The sequence below is a fragment of the Phyllostomus hastatus genome, unplaced genomic scaffold (assembly GCF_019186645.2).
Source record: "Phyllostomus hastatus isolate PE091 unplaced genomic scaffold, TTU_PhHast_1.1 phas_scaffold_501, whole genome shotgun sequence".
NCBI lineage: Eukaryota > Metazoa > Chordata > Mammalia > Chiroptera > Phyllostomidae > Phyllostomus > Phyllostomus hastatus.
The window spans coordinates 23698199-23717234 of record NW_025334033.1 but is presented as its reverse complement, the minus strand read 5'-3'; the positions used below and the strand labels follow the sequence as shown (position 1 = coordinate 23717234).

Sequence of the window (19036 nt, the reverse complement as noted above, 5' to 3'; positions counted from 1 at the left end):
GCAGTCTAAATGTATAATATCAGTATCAACTCTCTGCATTGTGCTGAAGGAAAAGGATATGCCAAGAAAATTTCTATTGATCACTGGTGGTTATGAACACCACCTGCATCTGATTGAATATGGTTTGTATTCTGTTCCCAGTATTAAGGATGGTATTTAACTCAAAACTCCATATTGTAAATATACAGCAGCCATTTTTGTCCTAATTAAGGAATGTCTTAATACACAATATTATCATTTTCTAGAGGATCTTTATACATCAAACTAAAGTACATGATTGATTAAATTAAAGGTTAGTAATGGATAAAAAATTCATAATTCTTAAAACCTGGTACTATGTAAAAGACCACAAAGTTCTACTTACTAAAGCAGCTAATCTTGCCTGCAAGTTTAGGGTCACAAGCCCATAATATGTGCAAAGAAATGCAATACAAGGAACCATGCAAAAATACAGTAAAATGATACAGGGGAAAAATGTCAAATCTAGAAAAAAAAGCTTTTATAAATACATTTCAAAATCAATTGTATACATAAACTGTAGGTCTAGCATTAGTTGTACCATGTAGCAGAGCCAGCACTCTAAGTTCAAGGCTTCCAAGTCTGCGCAGGTAAGTCATGCCATCTTTGGTTGACTGCAGTACCGGGAGGGTGGGCGGGGAGGAGCGGGGCGAGAGTTCTGAAACATGGTGTCAACTTTCACTTGGCAGCTGGGCCTCGATGTCCACTCTGCATATGGGGCACTTCTTATTGGTGATCAACCACTGGTCGACACACACTTGGTGGAAAAGGTGCATACAGGGAAGGCGCCTGTCACAGGCACACAAAACGAAAAAGCACAATTAGTTTTATGACAACTGCATATGGCATGTATTTTTTTAAATGATACACGTAACTGTAGTGTTTGAAGTTACTAGACATCATCCTCTTCTGTTAAAAAAAAAAAGCCTCTCTCATAAGAGTTACACTTATATTAAACTGACATTCTGAGCAATACAATATACAAATGCCCAAGATAATTAACCGCCACAGGTATGGAACCAAATCATATAAAATCTTAAGAATTTTGAGGACAATTACACTGGCAATTAATTTTAGTTTTGTTTCTTATACATGAGCTGCCAATGCACTCTGGAGTTGGCAGTACATTCCCTGTCATATAATCACTCCGTTACATTACAAAACCATTACATTAGTCAAGTGCTTTAATAATATTTAATTCTCTCTCAGAAACATTAGAATTTGTATTATAAATATATAGCAGTCACATCATACTAATTAAGGAATGTCTTAATATGCAATATTATTTTTTATCTAGAGGATCATTATACATTAAATTTAAGTACACAACTGATTAAAGGTTAATAAAATTGTTACATTGTTTACAATATAAGTGTTTTCATGGATTGTTATATTTACTTAATATGTGCTACTCTTAAAAGTAGGTTAAATGGAGATGTTTACTTTAGTACACCAAAGTTAGTTATCCATCAGAAATTGAGAAATAAAGAAAACTTCCAGGAAATCCAGAGTAGTGTTAAATATATGAGTAACAGTGGGAGAAAAGTTACTAACTCAAAGTCCATTTCTACTTCTACCCACTGTTAAGAGTTGTCATACATTTTTAGACTTCCTAACTTTTGTAAAAATAGCAACGAAAAAGTTCTTGTAATTATTCCTTAAACAGTATTGTCAATAATATAAAAATAATTATCTTCCATATTTATAAATCTTTGCTGAAAAAAGTGTTTAAAAAACATATGTGGTATGATAGACAACTGCTTATATATATTTTCTCTCTCAGCCATCTGAAGAAAAATGATAAAGTTACCATATGGTTCTGTTACATGTTATAAAACCTGTTTCCCATGGATTATATTACTTTAGAAAAAGACATACTAGAACAAAACAATTACTTAAAACATTATAATAGGAAAATGCCTAAAATTAATATTGGGTTAATATCATATCATTTCCTAAATCACAAGGTTGCAAGAAGAAAGCAGTCCTACAGGTTTAGAGGACATTTTAGGACAAAAGTCATTTATAAAGATTCTGTAAAACAAATTGTATACAGCTAATCTGGACACCTCCTACCCTATTTAAGCTTTGGAGAATCACTAATATAACTATCTTGGCCTCAAAAGCCTCTCAAATTCTCCTTTCTATAAGACTTGTAAAAGAAAATTTTGAATGCAGAATTTCCATGACCAACTCCTGGAGTGGCCCCAAAAAGGGCAGAATGTTTCCCGTCCCTCTATTGGCAACACAGAGACTTTTAATCTTTCTATTCCTTTATTCACTGTAAGATGGCAATTCTAGATGTCAGAGATTGGCAACAGGGTGTGCCAGAGGTAATCTTTATTTGGCTTCTGGTCTACTTTTAAATAAAACCTCTTGTACAGTTCTGACAATGGATTTTAGATAATTAGCATCTAATTACCTCACATCTTCACCTTCCTCTAAAATAGATAAACAGATAGTACACTTTTCCTCTGTGTCTTCCTCAGTACCTTCTTCCCCATCTTGTTTGCAGTGCAGTTTCCTCTGTGAGAACCAATCAGTTGTTACCTTATTAGTAGAGATGACATTATTGAACAACTGAGTAAAGTCTGCATATACTTGAAAAACAAAATAAAACAAAACCACACATTCACCCACAACTTATCTCCCAGGTATGACTGTCATGAATTAATGGATGAGTCAAGTGGCTATCATCAACTAAGTGTTCTTGTAAAACCCTTAAATAATCAGCATCAAAAACAACGTTGAAGGTAGCAAACCATGAGTTTGAAATCTATTACTTTTAATCCACAATAAAGATGATACATAATATAAACTCCATTTCTGTCCTATCATGGACATAGCTAAAGAAACTTTATTTTACTAATAAATGTTTCAAAAACCACCCAAATTGGAGCTCTGGTGGCGCCATCTGAGGTTAGTATGCAGTACATATACCAAAACCACCCAAATTAATTAATGATAATTAATTAATGAGAATTAATTAATTATCATAATACTTCCAATTAATTAATGATAATTAATTTAGTATTATTTAAGTAGTATTTAGCTTAGACAGTTGAAAGGACTTAAATTTAGCAGTAACACCTTGTTAATACTCTTGGAAAACAGGTGAAAAATACAAAGAACAATACATTTTATTATTCTCTATAGAGCACAGAACATTGTTTGTTGAAAGAAACTTATTTAACATGTCTACTCCATCACTTCTAGATATAATACTACACAAGAAATTGGGGATAGAATATAAGAAATGTCAATCAACTAAATGTCCACTGAAGTAAGTGGCTAGTTGAGTTATGGCACTGCCATGTGGCGGAATTCTGTCTATGCTATTGAAGAAAGAATGCGGGTAATCTGTGAGTGAAGATGAAGAATGAGAATAAAATGTGCCAAACTGTGTGCATTCCATCCCCTTTGTGATATTCTTGGAAGTGGAAAAAAAAATGCACATTATTATAAGCACATAAAAATATTTGAGGATTACCTAAGAAATCCTTAACCATGATTTTTCTTCTGAGAAGGAAGACTGGGGTTAGTTAGCAGGGTAAGAAGCTTCATAGTATATATTTTTATATTTTGAATTTTTAAAATTATATCCATATACTGTTCTAATAATAAATAATGTAGTTGCTATACCGCACAAACTAAAGGGTCCATATTAAATTGTATGCATTTTAATAACAATGCAGACATTTCACAGAATACATTCTTACCTTTTTGTATTTATGTGGATATGTACATCTTTCGATCGTTCCCTGGGATGCTCCACGATTGACGTTTCCTAATCTTTCTTCCAAGTGAATCAGTTCCTGAAGGTAAAGAATAACTAGTATTAAAAGCCAAGACGATTTTCCTGGGACAGCACTGTTAATATTGCAAAAGAAATCAAGTTCCATATTTATAAACCTGCAATGTAAATACAGTGTTTAAAAAGCCATAGACAGTAAGGCACAAGGCATATAATTTTTTTCTCAGCCAATTAGAAGTGGAATGAGAAAGTTATTCTCACAGACCAGGGTAACATCCCCACAGGGCACTACGTAAGGCAGTGTGCGCGCCCGTGGAAGAAGAAACCGTGACGGCAAAACAGGGCACAAATCCACCAACAGCTCTAAGTCCAACCGACTCCAACTTACAAACTGACATGAAGATATAAACCAAAACTTGAAATCACATTCAAATGACCTGTTCTCCCTGAAAATTCAAGAAGATATTTAGCTACAAATGAAATTACTTTATCTCCAGCAATATTTTTCTAAATATTAAGCTTAGTCAAAAGCATTAAGGTTGCCCCCCCTAACATTTAATAGTATGGTTATTTATTTGATATTTAAATTGATTTAATAAATTTCCACATTTCTCAAATTAATTATTTTCATTTACTCTTCTTGAAATCCTTGGGTAATTTTTAAAAAATATTTTACTTATTTTCTTTTTTTAAAAGATTTTATTTGTTTATTCTCCAAAAACGGGGAAAGGAGAAAGAAAAACATTGCTGTGTGACTGACCGGTCCTCTTGCACACCCCCAACTGGGGACCTGGCCCACAACACAAGCATGTGCCCCGACCGGGAATCGAACCCAAAACCTTTTGGTTTGCGGGTCAGTGCTCAACCCACTCAGCCAGACCAGCCAGGGCCCTTGGGTAACTTTTGACACTAAGATTAATACTGCTGCCCTGGCTTGTGTGACTCAACAGATTGAGTGCCAGCCCGTAATCCAAAGTGTCGCCAGTACAATTCCCAGGCAGGGCATATGCCTACGCTGCAGGCCAGGTCCCCATGGAGAGGGCACAAGAGGCAACCACATATTGCTGTTTATCTCCCTCCCTTTCTCTCGCTCTGAAAAAAATAAATAAATAAAATCTTTAAAAAAAGATTAATATTGCTTATAAACATTTCTATAATAGCCCCTAAAAGCAATATACAAAATTCAGACATTTTACTGCCTTCTGATGCCCAGTCACTGCAGCATCCCTACATAACTGTATTAATAATACATATATTCTCCCTGTGCATTAAAGGTATTGTGGTGAATATCTTCATTAATTTTATTACATACCTCGAAATTGCCCCTGAAAGGACCTCTGAATGATGTTCCATCCAAGCCTGATGAAATGTATCGGATATGAGGGTAGCCTGCCATGTCAGGAACCTATTTTAACAGAAGAGATAAGTTAAACCAATTTAGCACCAGCTCCAGTTCTACTGTTAACACTGAATAATTGAGACACTTGTCTCTACTCAGCTCCTCACAAAACTCAGCTTCAATAAGTCTGTATAACTAAGCATTCTGTTACAAGGTTAGGTTCCTCTCCAACTATAATCTTTTATCTAACAGTTCTGAAAATGTAAGTCAGATGAAAAAGAAAGAAATAGCTGCTGCATGAGGCAACAGGTTTCTTACGCTTGTTTTATTTTGCATGAAGAATCCTAAGTACAAAATACCCAATCAAGACTGATGGTAGCCTAAACGTATTAAGAGTAAAATTTTTTTTCATTTTTTGAGTTTTTGTTTATTTAGTTCTAGAGAGATGTGTAAGTGAAGGAAAAACAGAAGGAGAGAAACATCAGTAGCTCTCACGCCCCCAACAGGGACCTGGCCCATAACTCAGACCTGTGCCCTGATGAGAAATTGAACCAGTGACCTTTTTACTTTGTGGGACGATGCCCTTCCCACTGAGCCATGCCCGTCAGGGCAAGAGTAAAATTTTCGTTAAGATCTTCTCAATCTCAGAGAGCTTTATCAAACAGTATTAAGCTATAGAAATGGATAAAATTTTCCAACAAAACTTAACTTCAAGATAAAAGTTTCATATCCTATCCTCTAATTCACTAAATTGCCAAAAGCAGCCCTACTCCACTTTTTGTTTGGCTCTGTTAGAGAAAGTTTTAACAGTGTTTTCTAATTTTTTGTTAGGTGTGGTCAATTCTCATTCTTCACAGATCCCTCATTGGTGAATTCGCCTACTTGATAAAACGTACTTCTGACTCCAAAACCAGTACTGGTGCTCTCACAATCATTCCTGTACAGGCACAAAGCAGTGAAAAGTGGGGGATGCCCAACACGTGTGTCCACAGCTGAGGCAGAATATGGCTCTGCCTTCTTGTTTCAGCTCTTACACTATCAACAAGTGTCTTTTTTGTGATCTGTTTAGTATAATGTTGTTTGCATTTTTGTGCTTTTCATTGGTGATTTTGTTGTTTAAAATGGGACCCATGCATACTGCTTAAGTGCTGGCTATTGCTTTTAAGTGCAAGAAGGCTGTGATGTGCCTTATTGATGAAATATGTGTAGACAAGCTTCATTTAGGCATGAGTTACGGTGTTGTTGGCTCTGAGTTCAATGTTAATGAGTCAACAATATACATCAAATAAAGTACCTTCAGACAGAAATACACATTAAAACAAGGTTATGCACTGATATGTGTTATGACCAGAGGCTTGCTGTAGCCTAACTCTGTATCTACCCTGGGAATAACAGCTCAGTATTCACTTAGCATTTGCAGCAACTTTACAAAACATAACTACTGTGAATAGCAGGTCGACTCTATTAGAAAAGGGAGGATTCTAGGATAGAGCACCATTCTTCCATCTGTATATGTAATTCTCCAAAACTATTTTTAAATCAACCTCCACTGAATCACAGCAAACCTCCAACAATTTTTATAGCTTTAAAAGACATATAATGGTAAAGAGTTTAAAATAAGCAATAACTTTTAACCTTCAAATTGCCTATTATATAAATATTTCCAACTTTCCTTATAATCCAGATCAATATTGCTCAGCTCTCAGCAGATAACCCAACCCCCTACACATCTCCAAGGAAATGAAAAAAAAAAAAGAAAGAAAGAAAAGTAATCAGAAAGTAACTCATGCCCCCAAATTATATAAACCTTCATCTCCTTGTAAACCCTCCCGAGTCTACTTTCTCTGGCTTTTATGGATGAACTTCCTCTTTCTCCTATTCAAAGTTCATCTCTATCACCTGATCCCTTCTCTTGTTTCTGCACCCTGGGTATTCCACCCCTCTCTTCAGTATTTCCAAACAAGTCCTCTCTAATGTTGTTGCCTTAAATCTAAAATACCTTCAAGTTTCTCTAAACCTAAGTCAACTTCTTAATCCTGCTCTGATTTTCAACCGTACTGCCCACCTTCCCTCCACAGCCAAGCTCACATTCAAGCACCTGGTGTTCAGCATCCTCGCATTCCCGCCTTCCTTACTGTGATCTAGGAGCACCCCATCTCCGTCCCTCACCACTACTAAAACCACCCTGACAAAAGTCACCAATAACAGCTCCAATGCCAAATAAATGCATTCCACATTTTTCAAACTTCATTTTTTGGGGGTAAGACACTACTGACTATATTATTTTGACATTATTCTACCTTTGTTTCTCCTCAACTTCTCCAGTCAGTTCTCAAAACCCTTTGTTTTAAGTACAGCATTATCGTTCCCCAAGGGTTTTTTCAATCTCTTGTCTACGCATTTTTCCTGGAAATCTAATCCTCTGCCATAGATTCCTGCATTATGACAGATATGTGACACATACATAGCATACACTGGCTGAGCACATCTCTAACTCAAGTATCAGTTTGTGGTTTGAAGCCCAAACCATAAACTTAACTTCCTACTGGACATTCCACCTTGATACACACAGTTATCTCAGATTCAGTACATCTGAACCTAACTCACCTAACCCCTCCTTAAACCATCATCTAATCTCCAGCTCAGTGAATGGCACAACGACATACCTAATAACCCAAGCTAGGAATCTCAAAGTCATCCTAAATATCACTCAAATGTGTCCCGTCATTTTTATGGCAACTGCCATTGCCTTTGTTCAGGGATTTATCAACATTACCTCTTCCATCATAATGTGTTAACTAGTTCCTTCCTCCCACCCTGAAATCAATTTTCCGCACAGTTGAGGAGGGGGTTTTGCTAAGTACAATCTGATTAAATCACTCTAAAACAGAAATACAATCAAGACCTTTCTATTTCAAAGGTTCATGAATCACAGATTCTTGGCAGGGCAACATTATTTCATATTGCTAATTTACCTTCACCCTTAAGAGCTAGAAATTCCAACTTACTTGGAGTTGCTATACTTACTCTATTTGACAGCTCTTTATATGCCATAACCACTGTAAGAGCACCATTCTCAGTTCCAAAGCCTGAGAAGTCACGTGCATAACACAGCATCACGGAAACCTTCCCTGCAGTGTCTCTACCACCACAAGACCGAACTACTCCCTTCTCTGTGCCACTTTTATAACTAGTATGTTTTATGAATAGCAAACAACATATTTTTGCTGAACTTGTTCTTTAGAATACAAACTGGTATCAACAAAATCTGATTCTGTTCAAATCAGATATAGAGAATTAATATAGCCCTTCTGTAAATCAGAGAATACAGTATGAATGCATCAGAACAGACGACTTAGCATTATGAAAAATAAATCACATGTCCTAGTGATGGTGGGCCAAGATTGTCATCTTGGTATAAAAGAAAAAACTGCCATTTTTACATTAAGAAGAATTTTACAATACATACAGCTATTAATATATCTAATACCTTTTCCTAACACAATTTCCTACAACAATCTTCAAATTCTATAGACACCTACAACAACTAATACACTGAAAATACTTCCAATAAATATTTAATTTAGGAAAAAAGAAATCCTTTAAGAAGAATATGTCAGAATTTTGGAAAACTTTTATTTTACCATTAAAGGAAGTGCTCCTAATTGGAGGTGATGAAGTCGAGGTGGTGCATGGTAATGGGCCAAGTGAGGGTGCAAAGCTCCAGGTGTGTAAGTAGCTGCGGTCACTCCAGCTTCAATTCCCAGCTCCCTGACAAAGAATGATTCTAGTTTAACTTTCAGCCATCCTTGCAGTGTCTTTATTATCAACAGAAATGAGGGAGTGCGTTTACATTTTTAAAAGTACTCTAAAGTTTCTTAATAGATGTAAGTTGAGAAAAAATAATTTAGTCAAAAAGATTTAACTAATAATTTCAAATTCGTTGCAGAAATTAAGACCCAAAAATTCAATTTTGTAACCAGGAGGCCCAAAGCAATTTGTACATAGTTTCACATCTTACAAAGGAAAGAAATACAGTTGACCCTTGAACAACATGGGTGAGGACTGCATGAACCCACACCCATTTGTCAAAGGTCAACTGAATGTTGAATGGCTCCGAAGGTTCCTTCCAATCTAAAAGTCTGATTCTACTTTAGCACACAAAACAGTTCACTTTTTTGGTTTACATGAATGTTACAGATGCTCCTGCATTTGTCGTATAGTGTCTCTGGGTTGTTGGCATCAAAGATAATGAGGAAAGCAAAGATTTCTATACCTTATAAAGCAAGGGTATACAAAATTTTAGAAACAGAATTGGTAAATGCCAAATCTTGATTTATTCTCATTTTATATTGTGCCTCAAAAGTCCTGTGGGTCAGGATCTCAACCCACTGCCTACAGACAACAGATTCAGAAAGAAAATTAATGCAAATCTGCTTCCATTCTTCTAGAAAAAGACCAGAGGCCTAGGAGGCTGGATTTCCCTTGTCAATAGCAGCAGTTAGGAGTTCTAAGGCAAATTTGAGTACAAAGGTGGGTAAAGAACTTGTGAAAAATAGGATCCCCTTAGGGAGTTAATTTTGATGCTAGACAACCCTGAAAAACAAAACAAAACAAAACAAAACAGAAAAGCCCTACTCCTGTTTGACATGGTTTCCTGACCCAGAACTGGAGCTCCTACACTTTCATCTCCAGGTCTCTTTAACTCACCCACTCAAAGCTAGGCTGCAATTCAGTTTCTCCCCATCAGCATTCTACATGGCATTCCACTACAAAACATCTCTTCTCATAGTTTTTACTACAAGCTGCTGAGCAGAACTTTAAAATAAACAAGATACTGACCAGGCAGACCTCTCTGGAGCCTGTCGAGGATGTGAGGACATAGTCTGAGGCACATGAATATGATGCCCATGACCATAGTTTGGGTGCATCCTGTGCGGATGGGGTGGGGGGCGTTCATGTGCCCGCCTGGAAACACAGAACACAAAAAGACCACTGGAAATAATTGAATAATTGGTTATTTCTTAATGTAGGAAACAATCTGGTATTAATATTACAAACATCTATAGATCAGTCATAAAATTATAACAAATTTTAAAAAGTCACATAAAATTAATGATTAATAATCAATCAAGAAACCATAATCTGCAAAATTCTCACTGCCCTTTTATTACAATGCCTCCAATTCAAACATCATCTAAGGAAAAAGGCAATTTTAACATTACTTTGTATACCTTCTTTACAGTATTTTAAATAGGAATTGGATAAAAATAAAATTAAAAAATTTAAATAACCCAGCAAATACTGCAGGCAAAAAGAAGTTATTTTATGTAAACATTTAGGCAGAAAAATGGAGGCTATTTTGTTTGCTTCACTTTTGTATTATAACATTCATCCACTTTAATGGATAAAACTTTTAGGAGAAAAGCATTTTAACCTTGTTCATTTTTTTCAAAGATATGCCAAGTACATGTTATCTAAGATCTGAGAAAGTGTTAGCAGCTCCATTCGGAGTCTTTATTCTGCATCCCAGATTATTACCTTTTCTCTTTCTAGTCTTAAATCAGTCAAATTTACAAATGTAAATGGTCATGAGGTTTTAAATATTTTTTTAAAGTTCCAGGTAGTAATTTTTATAGTGTAATTTTTCTTTTCTATTAGTTTTTAACACACAGAGTTTGCATTTTTAATCTTAATGACTAGAAAAAGTATACTAGAAGACACGAATGTTACATTGGCAACTTTCTATATAAGGGTTACTATATTAGAGCTGCAATAGCTGCCAGAGATTCTGGACATAATCTTAGGTTATATAACTAAAGGAAACAGCTACACAAGTACTAGGTCATTGAGGATATCAAGAGTTTTGCAAACATTCTGTAGGGGCCAAGAAGCACATACTGCTGGCTCTATAGGCCACCTGGTCTCTGTTGTAACTACTTAATTTAGTCTTTGAAATGTGAAAAAAGCCATAGACAATACATAAACAAACAAATGTAGTTGTTTTCCTATAAAACTTTATTTACAAAAACAGGTAGGCAGCCCTGGCTGGGTAGTACAGTGGTTAGAGTACTGTCCCATACCCCAAGGTTGAGGGTTCGATCTCTGGTCAGGGCACATACAAGAAACCAACCAATGAATGTATAAATAAGTAGAACAACAAACTTATGTCTCTCTCCCCTACCCCTCTCTAAAATAAATAATAAATAAAAAAATAGGTAGGCAGAATTAGACCAACAGAGTTTACTGCCCTAAATTAGAAAATCAGATCCTGAATTTGCAAAATGAAAAGTTCGATTATAATCTTTTATTTGTGGATTGTAATATTTTAGTGTTTAAATTTATAAATATGCTAAAGACTAGTTTTTCAATATCAATATCCAAAAATGCTACTGATACTCTTCTTTCTTTTGATCGGTAACATATAATAAATCAAATTATGTCTACCATAATCTTATATCTTGTTCCCCAGGATCATCAACTCTACATTTTCCTTTACTACGGAATAGTACAGAAATAAACAAGGGATTGGTTTGCAAAAATAAATGACCCTGCATCCTATCCTGAAAATGGTTTGATTCACTAAATAACCTGATATAAAATTGTTTCATCAACACCTACAACTCAGGATAAGAGGAAGATTCTGGTTAGTAAGGGATTAATTTCCTACTGAACTGAGAATTTAATATAGTTCCACCACTTCTACAGATTTCATCATTTTAAAGACCAGTAGAGACAGAAATAACATCAATAAAGTGTGATTATCTTTTTAAAAACGTGAAACATACGTTGGATGCTGCATCATCCTCCTCCTTTGCACTTCCATCCTCTGCATCACCTCATGAGGATGTAGTCTCTGTGCTGGAGGTGCTGTGGCTGGAATATGGTGTGAAATTGGCTGGTGTGAGGGAGGAAGATGCTGAGGGATTGGTGCAGCTGTGCTGGCTAAATGAGTTGGGGGTGGGGGTGCCACCGGGTGAGATGTTGCATGAGAAGACATTTGAGAATGAAAAGCATGGACAGGATGAGGAATAACATAATCCACTTGGGGTGGAGGCTGAGTCTGAGGAGGAGGGTTTCCATGAGAGTGGGGGCAGGCAGAGGCTTGATGATGAAGTGGTCTTGTCAAAGAAGCATCTGTAGAGAAAAACACAGGCACCACGCAGTTGAGTACATATTGCTATTATATAATACCGCTGGATTAAATAAATATATTGGCATGTACTTAATTTTTATGAATACTTTATCAAGTCTGTTCAATTCCGCTCTGCATCCTGCTTTCTCTGAATAATCTTCAGTATCTTCTCATGTCGATATTTATATCTTTACTTCATTCACAGCCTCACAGTATTCTACTACAGGAATGTACCAACATTTATTGAAGAAATTTCCATTGATAAAAATTAGAAGCTAGGTAAAACTAGTAAGTCTGAGAAAACCATGGAATTTAGTTAACAATAATATATCGTCCTGGCCAGGTAGCTTAGTTGGTTGGAGCATCATCCTGATATGCCAAGGTTGTGGGTTCAATCCCTGGTCAGGGCACACACAAGAATCAACCAATGAAAGCATAAATAAGTGGAAATAACAAATTGATGCCTCTCTCTCCCTTCCTCTAAAATAAATATTAAAAAATACCAATATTGGTTACTTTTATCAAATGAACTATAGTAATGTGAGATATTAATAACAGGAAAAACTAGATGTAGGGTATACAGGAACTCTCTGAGCTATGATCTCAAGTTTTCTCTAAATCTAAAACTGTTCTAAAAATTAAAGTTTAGCCTTGGCTAGTGTGGTTCAGTGGATTGAGCTCCATCTTGTAAACCAAAAGATTGCTGGTTTGATTCCTGGTCAGCACACAAGTCTCGGCTGCAGGCCAGGTCCCTAGTAGGGGGCATGCGAGAGGCAAGTACTCTATGCCTCTCTTGCCCATCGATGTTTCTCTCCCTGTCAATAAATAAATAAATCTTTAAAAAATAAGATAAAGTCTAATATTTTTAACAAAATAAAAGCAACCCAAATGCTGCATTAAACATCTGAGTGTATGATCCACCTTGTGCTCACACTGTTTCATATACCCATGTACTAGTGTGCACGTGCACACACACACTACAGTAATTATGGACAATTATTGTAACATAAATCCCTATAAGCAGTTCTGAATCTAAGAGAATAAATCAGATACCAGCTGACAAAACACCCTTCCCAAAAGGTTACTGTAATTAGTATTTCCATTAACAGTACACGAGTACTTGATTACCCCTACACTATCACTAAATTTTTAAAATGCCCATCTGAGAAAAATCTTGTACTTATTAACCATTTATGTTTCTTCCAAAATTACCCATTCATATTCCTAGCCTACTGTTCACCTTTTTCTTGTTAATTTGTAACTATTTTTTGTATACATAAGGCATAAACATTTTCCCAAATCGTCTTTTGTTAATTACAGCCATTCACAAGTTTTCTTGCTTTTGTGTAGTCAAATGTGTATATTATATATTTCTAAATACATAAACCGTGTTTTCCTCTATGACTGACTGGTATAGAGCACTATAGAAGGGTAGGGGACTTGAGAGTCCTTCTGGGCAAGACTGCAAAGATACTCTTTAATTGCTGCTTGTCCCTTTCCCCACCCCGTGCCATTTTTCCTGCACTACATTGAGAAAGTGAAGAGATGTATTTGCCAGGCACACGTCATGGAAATCAGCCCTTTATAACGATAATCTCCCCCATTTCTTCACTCTGAATCTTCATGTTTCACAGTGACTGATGCAAGTCCCTCTGAAGAATGTATCTCTCTCTTACTCTGAGAGATACACATCTGTTCGAAGTCTAAAAAGACAGTTGTCTTCTCCTTGGATTTCAGTTTGAATCTCATCTTAGTTGGAAGATTTTCTCAGTAGTCTGGTATGAAGCTATGGCCATTCTTCAGTTTCATTATAGAAGACTTTCCTTCATTCTCTAACTGTTGATTCAGTCAGCAGGTTAGCACAAACACTCACTTAGCCCTATTTTCAAAGGAAACCTTGCTACCATATATTTCAAGAAAACTTTCACCAGCTCAACAAGGTTGTGAGACAAATTTTTTAACTTTTTTCCCTAAAAGTTATGTTTTCAAATTAATGCTTTATTCTAAGAAGTCACAGAGCACTTTTTTCAGTTTCATTTCAAAGGTTTCTATAATCATTATGGAAAAAATAATGCTCACAAATATTACAAAATTTTAAAGTTTTGTTTCAGAATGAATTTATTTAACTCTTCAGCAATTGTTTTATTTTTCATCTTTATTGAGATATAATTAACAAATACAATAGTATATATTTAAAGTGTACAATATGATATGACATGTATACTTTGTGAAATAATTATAACAATCAGGTTAATTACACACATCCATCACCTCACATAGTTACCTTCTTTCTGTGTGTGGTGAGAACATAAATCATTAGAATTCACTGTTTATCTACCCAAAACAGACTACTAAACACTATAGAAAAATGACATTCTGCATTCCTACAGACAATTTCCCTCCCTTCTCTATTTTATGTGTTCTTGTCAGTTAAAAAAGAAAAGTTCTTGATATTACTTCCTAAAAGTTCAATATGTTACTTTGACCCAGCAATCTCATTCCTAGGAAGTTATCCTACAGAGAGACTGAAAAACTACAAACAATTTAAATGTCCATCAACAAAGGACTGATTTAATATATAATGGAATATTATAAAGGTATTAAAAACAATGAGCTAAATTTTATGTGTTAATATAGGAAAAATCTTGATGCACTGTTAAGTTTAAAATCATCGACAGATCAAAAAGCAAGAAGCAAATTGTTTACTACGATCCCATTATATATATATATATATATATATATATATATATATATATATATATATATATATATATATGTATATGTATATATGGCCCTGGCTGGTGTGGCTCAGTGGACTGAACACCAACCTGCAAACTGAAAGGTCGCCAGTTTGATTCCCAGTCAGGGAACATATCTGGGTTTCAGGCCAAGTCCCCAGTTGGGGGCGTGTGACAGGCAACAGATCCATGTGTCTCTCGCACAGTGATGTTTGTCTCTCTTCCTCCCTCCCCCATCTCTAAACATGTATGTATAAAGTGTATACATATATATATACATTCACACACACATATGCATATGCACATACATTTGTGTATGTGTACATTTGTGTATGTGTAAAAATAAAGTTTCTAACAGGTTTTATAATAAGCTATAAATACTTCCTACCTCTGATGTATTAAGATTAGTGGGATATGGGGAGAAGGGCTTTTAACTTCTCATTTTACATCATTCTACAGTTTGAACTTCTTAGGATGTATACTACACAACTTACTTTTATGATAAATCAAGTTTGTCTAAAACATTTCTTTCTTTATTAGGACATTTAAAAAGAAATGGATTTACTATGAAATGTCTCAGCATATTATTTTTAAAGAGGAGAGACACAAAACCACACATTTTGAGTACCCCCAAAAAGATAATCAACTGAAGATGAGTATCAGCAAGTACTACAAATCAGCCTATGTAAATATATCATACAAAGTATTCATACACAGAATCTGCCCATTTGTCAATGCTTTGCAAAACTTGTTTCAAAACCTGTTTTCCAGCTTACACTCTAAATGTTAAGTTGCATTACTGTAATGATAAATGATATATCACCAGGTTTCACTTTACAAATTCTGGTTCAACTCTAGTTATGTCTACAGCATACAGACTTTAAAAATTACAGAAATGAAAGAATAAATCTAAGGACATAAAAAACTGAAAATTATCCCTTGCATGTAATCAGAACAAAAGCTTGGTTTATTCCTGGCATGAATTTCCAGTTTTTAAATCAAAGTATTTAGGTTTCCATTTGATTATTAGTCTGATTTAACAAGGTAGCAAACATATGTTACATAGCCTAAGGGCATTTCTCATTTCTTATGATATAATAGATTTCAATTTCTTTAGAAAAGTCATAGCTGATTCCATTTTAATTGCCTGCATCAAACGAGTATGGAAAACCTCTTTTGCATTTGTAAAGCTTTTGTCAAGGAATTCTAATGCCCCAGTTAAGCTTAGAATTCTTATTCAAGATTTACTTCCTCTGTCTGGAAACAACTACTAAACTTCCAAATTCCCCATTACTCGGAAAGGATAAACCTAAATTTCCTAAAACTTCCTTATATAGGGTTCTAATGTGCCTTTAAATGTATCTTAATTTCATAGATACTAAAATGTAAATGTCAGAATGTAAAATAAAAGAAGATACTTTTTAATTTTCCTGACCCTTTTAAATAACATCTGACCTTTTTGCCTTAGAAGACTGTTTAAGGATGTGGGGTGAAGGGAAGATGAAATGGGAAAAATGCACCCCAGTCTTAGGCCAAGGAAATACTAAAAATCCATAAATTAAGATTGTTGAACAGTTATTTCATGGAGGAATGTAAATGCTTCATTTATATGCCTCTAAGGTTTTTGCCTGTTAAGTGTATACTTACAAGGAGGTGGCATATAATGTCGACATGATGACAGTGAGGCTTGTGCAGGGGGCTGGGGCTGGGGCTGCGCAACCATGCTTGATCCATAACCGTCTAGTGATAATGGCTGGCTCGGGGCAGCAGCAGCAGCCTGATGGCCAAAGATTGCAGCTCGGGAAGAAGAAACTGGGCAGCAGGGGTCAAATGCAGATGCTCCGTGAAAACCAGCACTTCCATGACTTCTGATACTACTGTTGCTCAGGTCTACTGGCAAAGCCTGCTGTACAAAGAGGAACTGTATTTTATCTTTCTAAAGTTTGGTCAAAACATTGTTTCATGTTATGTTATGAAAGTAGTGCTAATGCAATATAGAAAACAGAATCTTTGAATTAAAAATTTGAAAATGGTAAACTTTTAGTGTGAAGATCTACTTAATACCAAGAAAATACTGTATATCTTAGTCCATAAAAATTGTAGTGATTATATACTTAAAATCTATAATCAATTTTTAAAAATCAAACATAAGATAATGCTACAAGATGAAAAAAGTTAATTATTATTTTAAGGTCTATTTCTCTTCCATTATCTAGACCTCAGAAAGATGGAAAACTTTTCTATCATACTTCCATATTCTCCTTTATCCCAAAATTCTCATTAGTAAGTTAGGACTTATTTAAAAAACATAATCACACTAATGAAACATTTGGGTTCTAGGTAAAAACTTGACTGTCCTATTTCTAAACTGTATGTAGCAAGCATTCAACTGAACCTCTAATAGGGCAAACATTACCCAAGATAACAAAGGGCATACAATTCCTTTCAGTAGAAACATGACTTTAGGGAAGGCCCATTTGCTAAATTGGAAAATAAACCAAAGAGTCTACTCAGCAGTAATTAAGATTTTTCCCAAAAGCACTTTGAAAAGTCCTAATTAAAACACTTTATCATCTACTCTAGAGCAGATTCCAAAAAGAACTGCTTCTTTGTTTTCTCAAGTAATTTAAATACAAAAGCTTTTGCTTAGTGTTCACCACAGCTGTAATTTTAAAACTATAGCTAAAGGATATAAAGATTTGGTGCCAAATATGGGATTATATACAGGAACCATTCAATACAGGAAGGACAGGGGCTGGAGCTGGAGGTAAAGCTGGGGTAATATTAGAAGCCCAGGTCACCCAAGGGTCCAATGAGGAGGCATAGTGGTCTTTGTTCTTTCAGGGGGCTCTAGGCTCAGGGGACAATAGGAAAAACCTGTAGATGCTAAAAGGGGAGGAAAAAGATGGTACAGGAGAAGCTGCAGGAAGGTGAAAAGGAAGGGGTCCTTTCTTCTTCTATATTATGTGCCTACAACTGATTACGGTAATGTCTGGCCCCCTTTTGAGTTGGCAAATACAATACACATCCTCGATTTGGGTAAAGTTTAAGAATAACATTGTAAGGTCATGAGTGTTTATTTATGGTTCAAATCCTTTCCCTACTTTCCTATTTACACTAAAATTTTGTAAATGTACTAAAGTACCAACATACTACGAAGGTGAGCAAATTTCCTATCTTCTTCTCCAGTCACTGATTAAGAACACTCCCAGAGAGTGAGTAAGTAGGGTGAAGGTCCTCCTGGAAGGAACCGAAGGGAAAGTTAAAAGTAAAGAATAAAAAGAAAGGGGGAAAAACCAACAAAGAGAACACTCTTTTTTTTTTCCCACAATTCCAACAATTCGTTCAATTCTATTCTAGAAGGAAAAGGGAGTGTAAGCAAGATGGGTACAGAAATGGCAAATATTATTTTGTTACAGAGATTGTAAGTAATGCACAACACTAAACTATTCTTTCAAAAGATAAAGAAGCTACACACAAAGGAGTAAAAGAGCTACAAGGGGACAAGTGACCACTGTAAATTCTTTGTTGTCAGGCTTAACACTCCCCACTCTTTCTCTGCCTGCCCACCACCTGGCATCAATCATAAGACACCACACAATCACAAATCCTCAGATCAGTTTGTGTCTCTCACTCCTCACTTCCTGCTCAGCCCACACAAGTCTCGACTAGTGGCTATCTATCCTCCAGCCATATATAGTCATAGTACCCTCGACTACACGCATGTGCCTAACTTCAGAGTCCACCAAGGGTCTGCACAAGTCTTCCAGCTGCATTCAAAACACACCCTCTGTTCGTTCTCCTTCATCCCCACTGTCACCACTGAATGCCCAATCCTGCTGATTTTCCTCACGTTTTGTGCAGTCCAAACCCCTCCACTCAGAGATAGATTATATTTATTTTACAATGAACAGAAATGTAAAAGACTTTACCTATAATTAAGTCAGTAAGGCCGAAAGAAAATGTGGCATACACAACTGACCTCTCAAACCAGCTCTATTACTTTACTGCTTCAATAATATTCTGTGAACAAAGGACCCACCATTTGGCAG

The 19036-nt window shown here is 35.7% G+C and overlaps 1 protein-coding gene across 10 annotated transcripts in view; it reads right to left on the bottom strand.

The window, feature by feature from the left end:
* Nucleotides 1–346: 346 nt before the first annotated feature.
* The window catches only part of RNF111 (ring finger protein 111), an 86913-nt gene continuing 68223 nt past the window's right edge, over nucleotides 347–19036 (bottom strand). For 5 of the 10 annotated variants that reach the window (XM_045822966.1, XM_045822967.1, XM_045822970.1 and 2 more), the window contains exons 7-14: nucleotides 16632–16890; nucleotides 11900–12248; nucleotides 9954–10106; nucleotides 8756–8882; nucleotides 5085–5177; nucleotides 3738–3833; nucleotides 2441–2568; nucleotides 347–807 (exon numbers count right to left, since the gene is read on the bottom strand). In XM_045822966.1, coding sequence (XP_045678922.1) covers nucleotides 690–807; nucleotides 2441–2568; nucleotides 3738–3833; nucleotides 5085–5177; nucleotides 8756–8882; nucleotides 9954–10106; nucleotides 11900–12248; nucleotides 16632–16890 — 1323 coding nt within the window. In that variant the 3' untranslated portion in view covers nucleotides 347–689. The remainder of the gene's footprint in view (nucleotides 808–2440; nucleotides 2569–3737; nucleotides 3834–5084; nucleotides 5178–8755; nucleotides 8883–9953; nucleotides 10107–11899; nucleotides 12249–16631; nucleotides 16891–19036) is intronic. The other 5 variants (XM_045822973.1, XM_045822974.1, XM_045822975.1 and 2 more) reach the window with 5 other exon arrangements.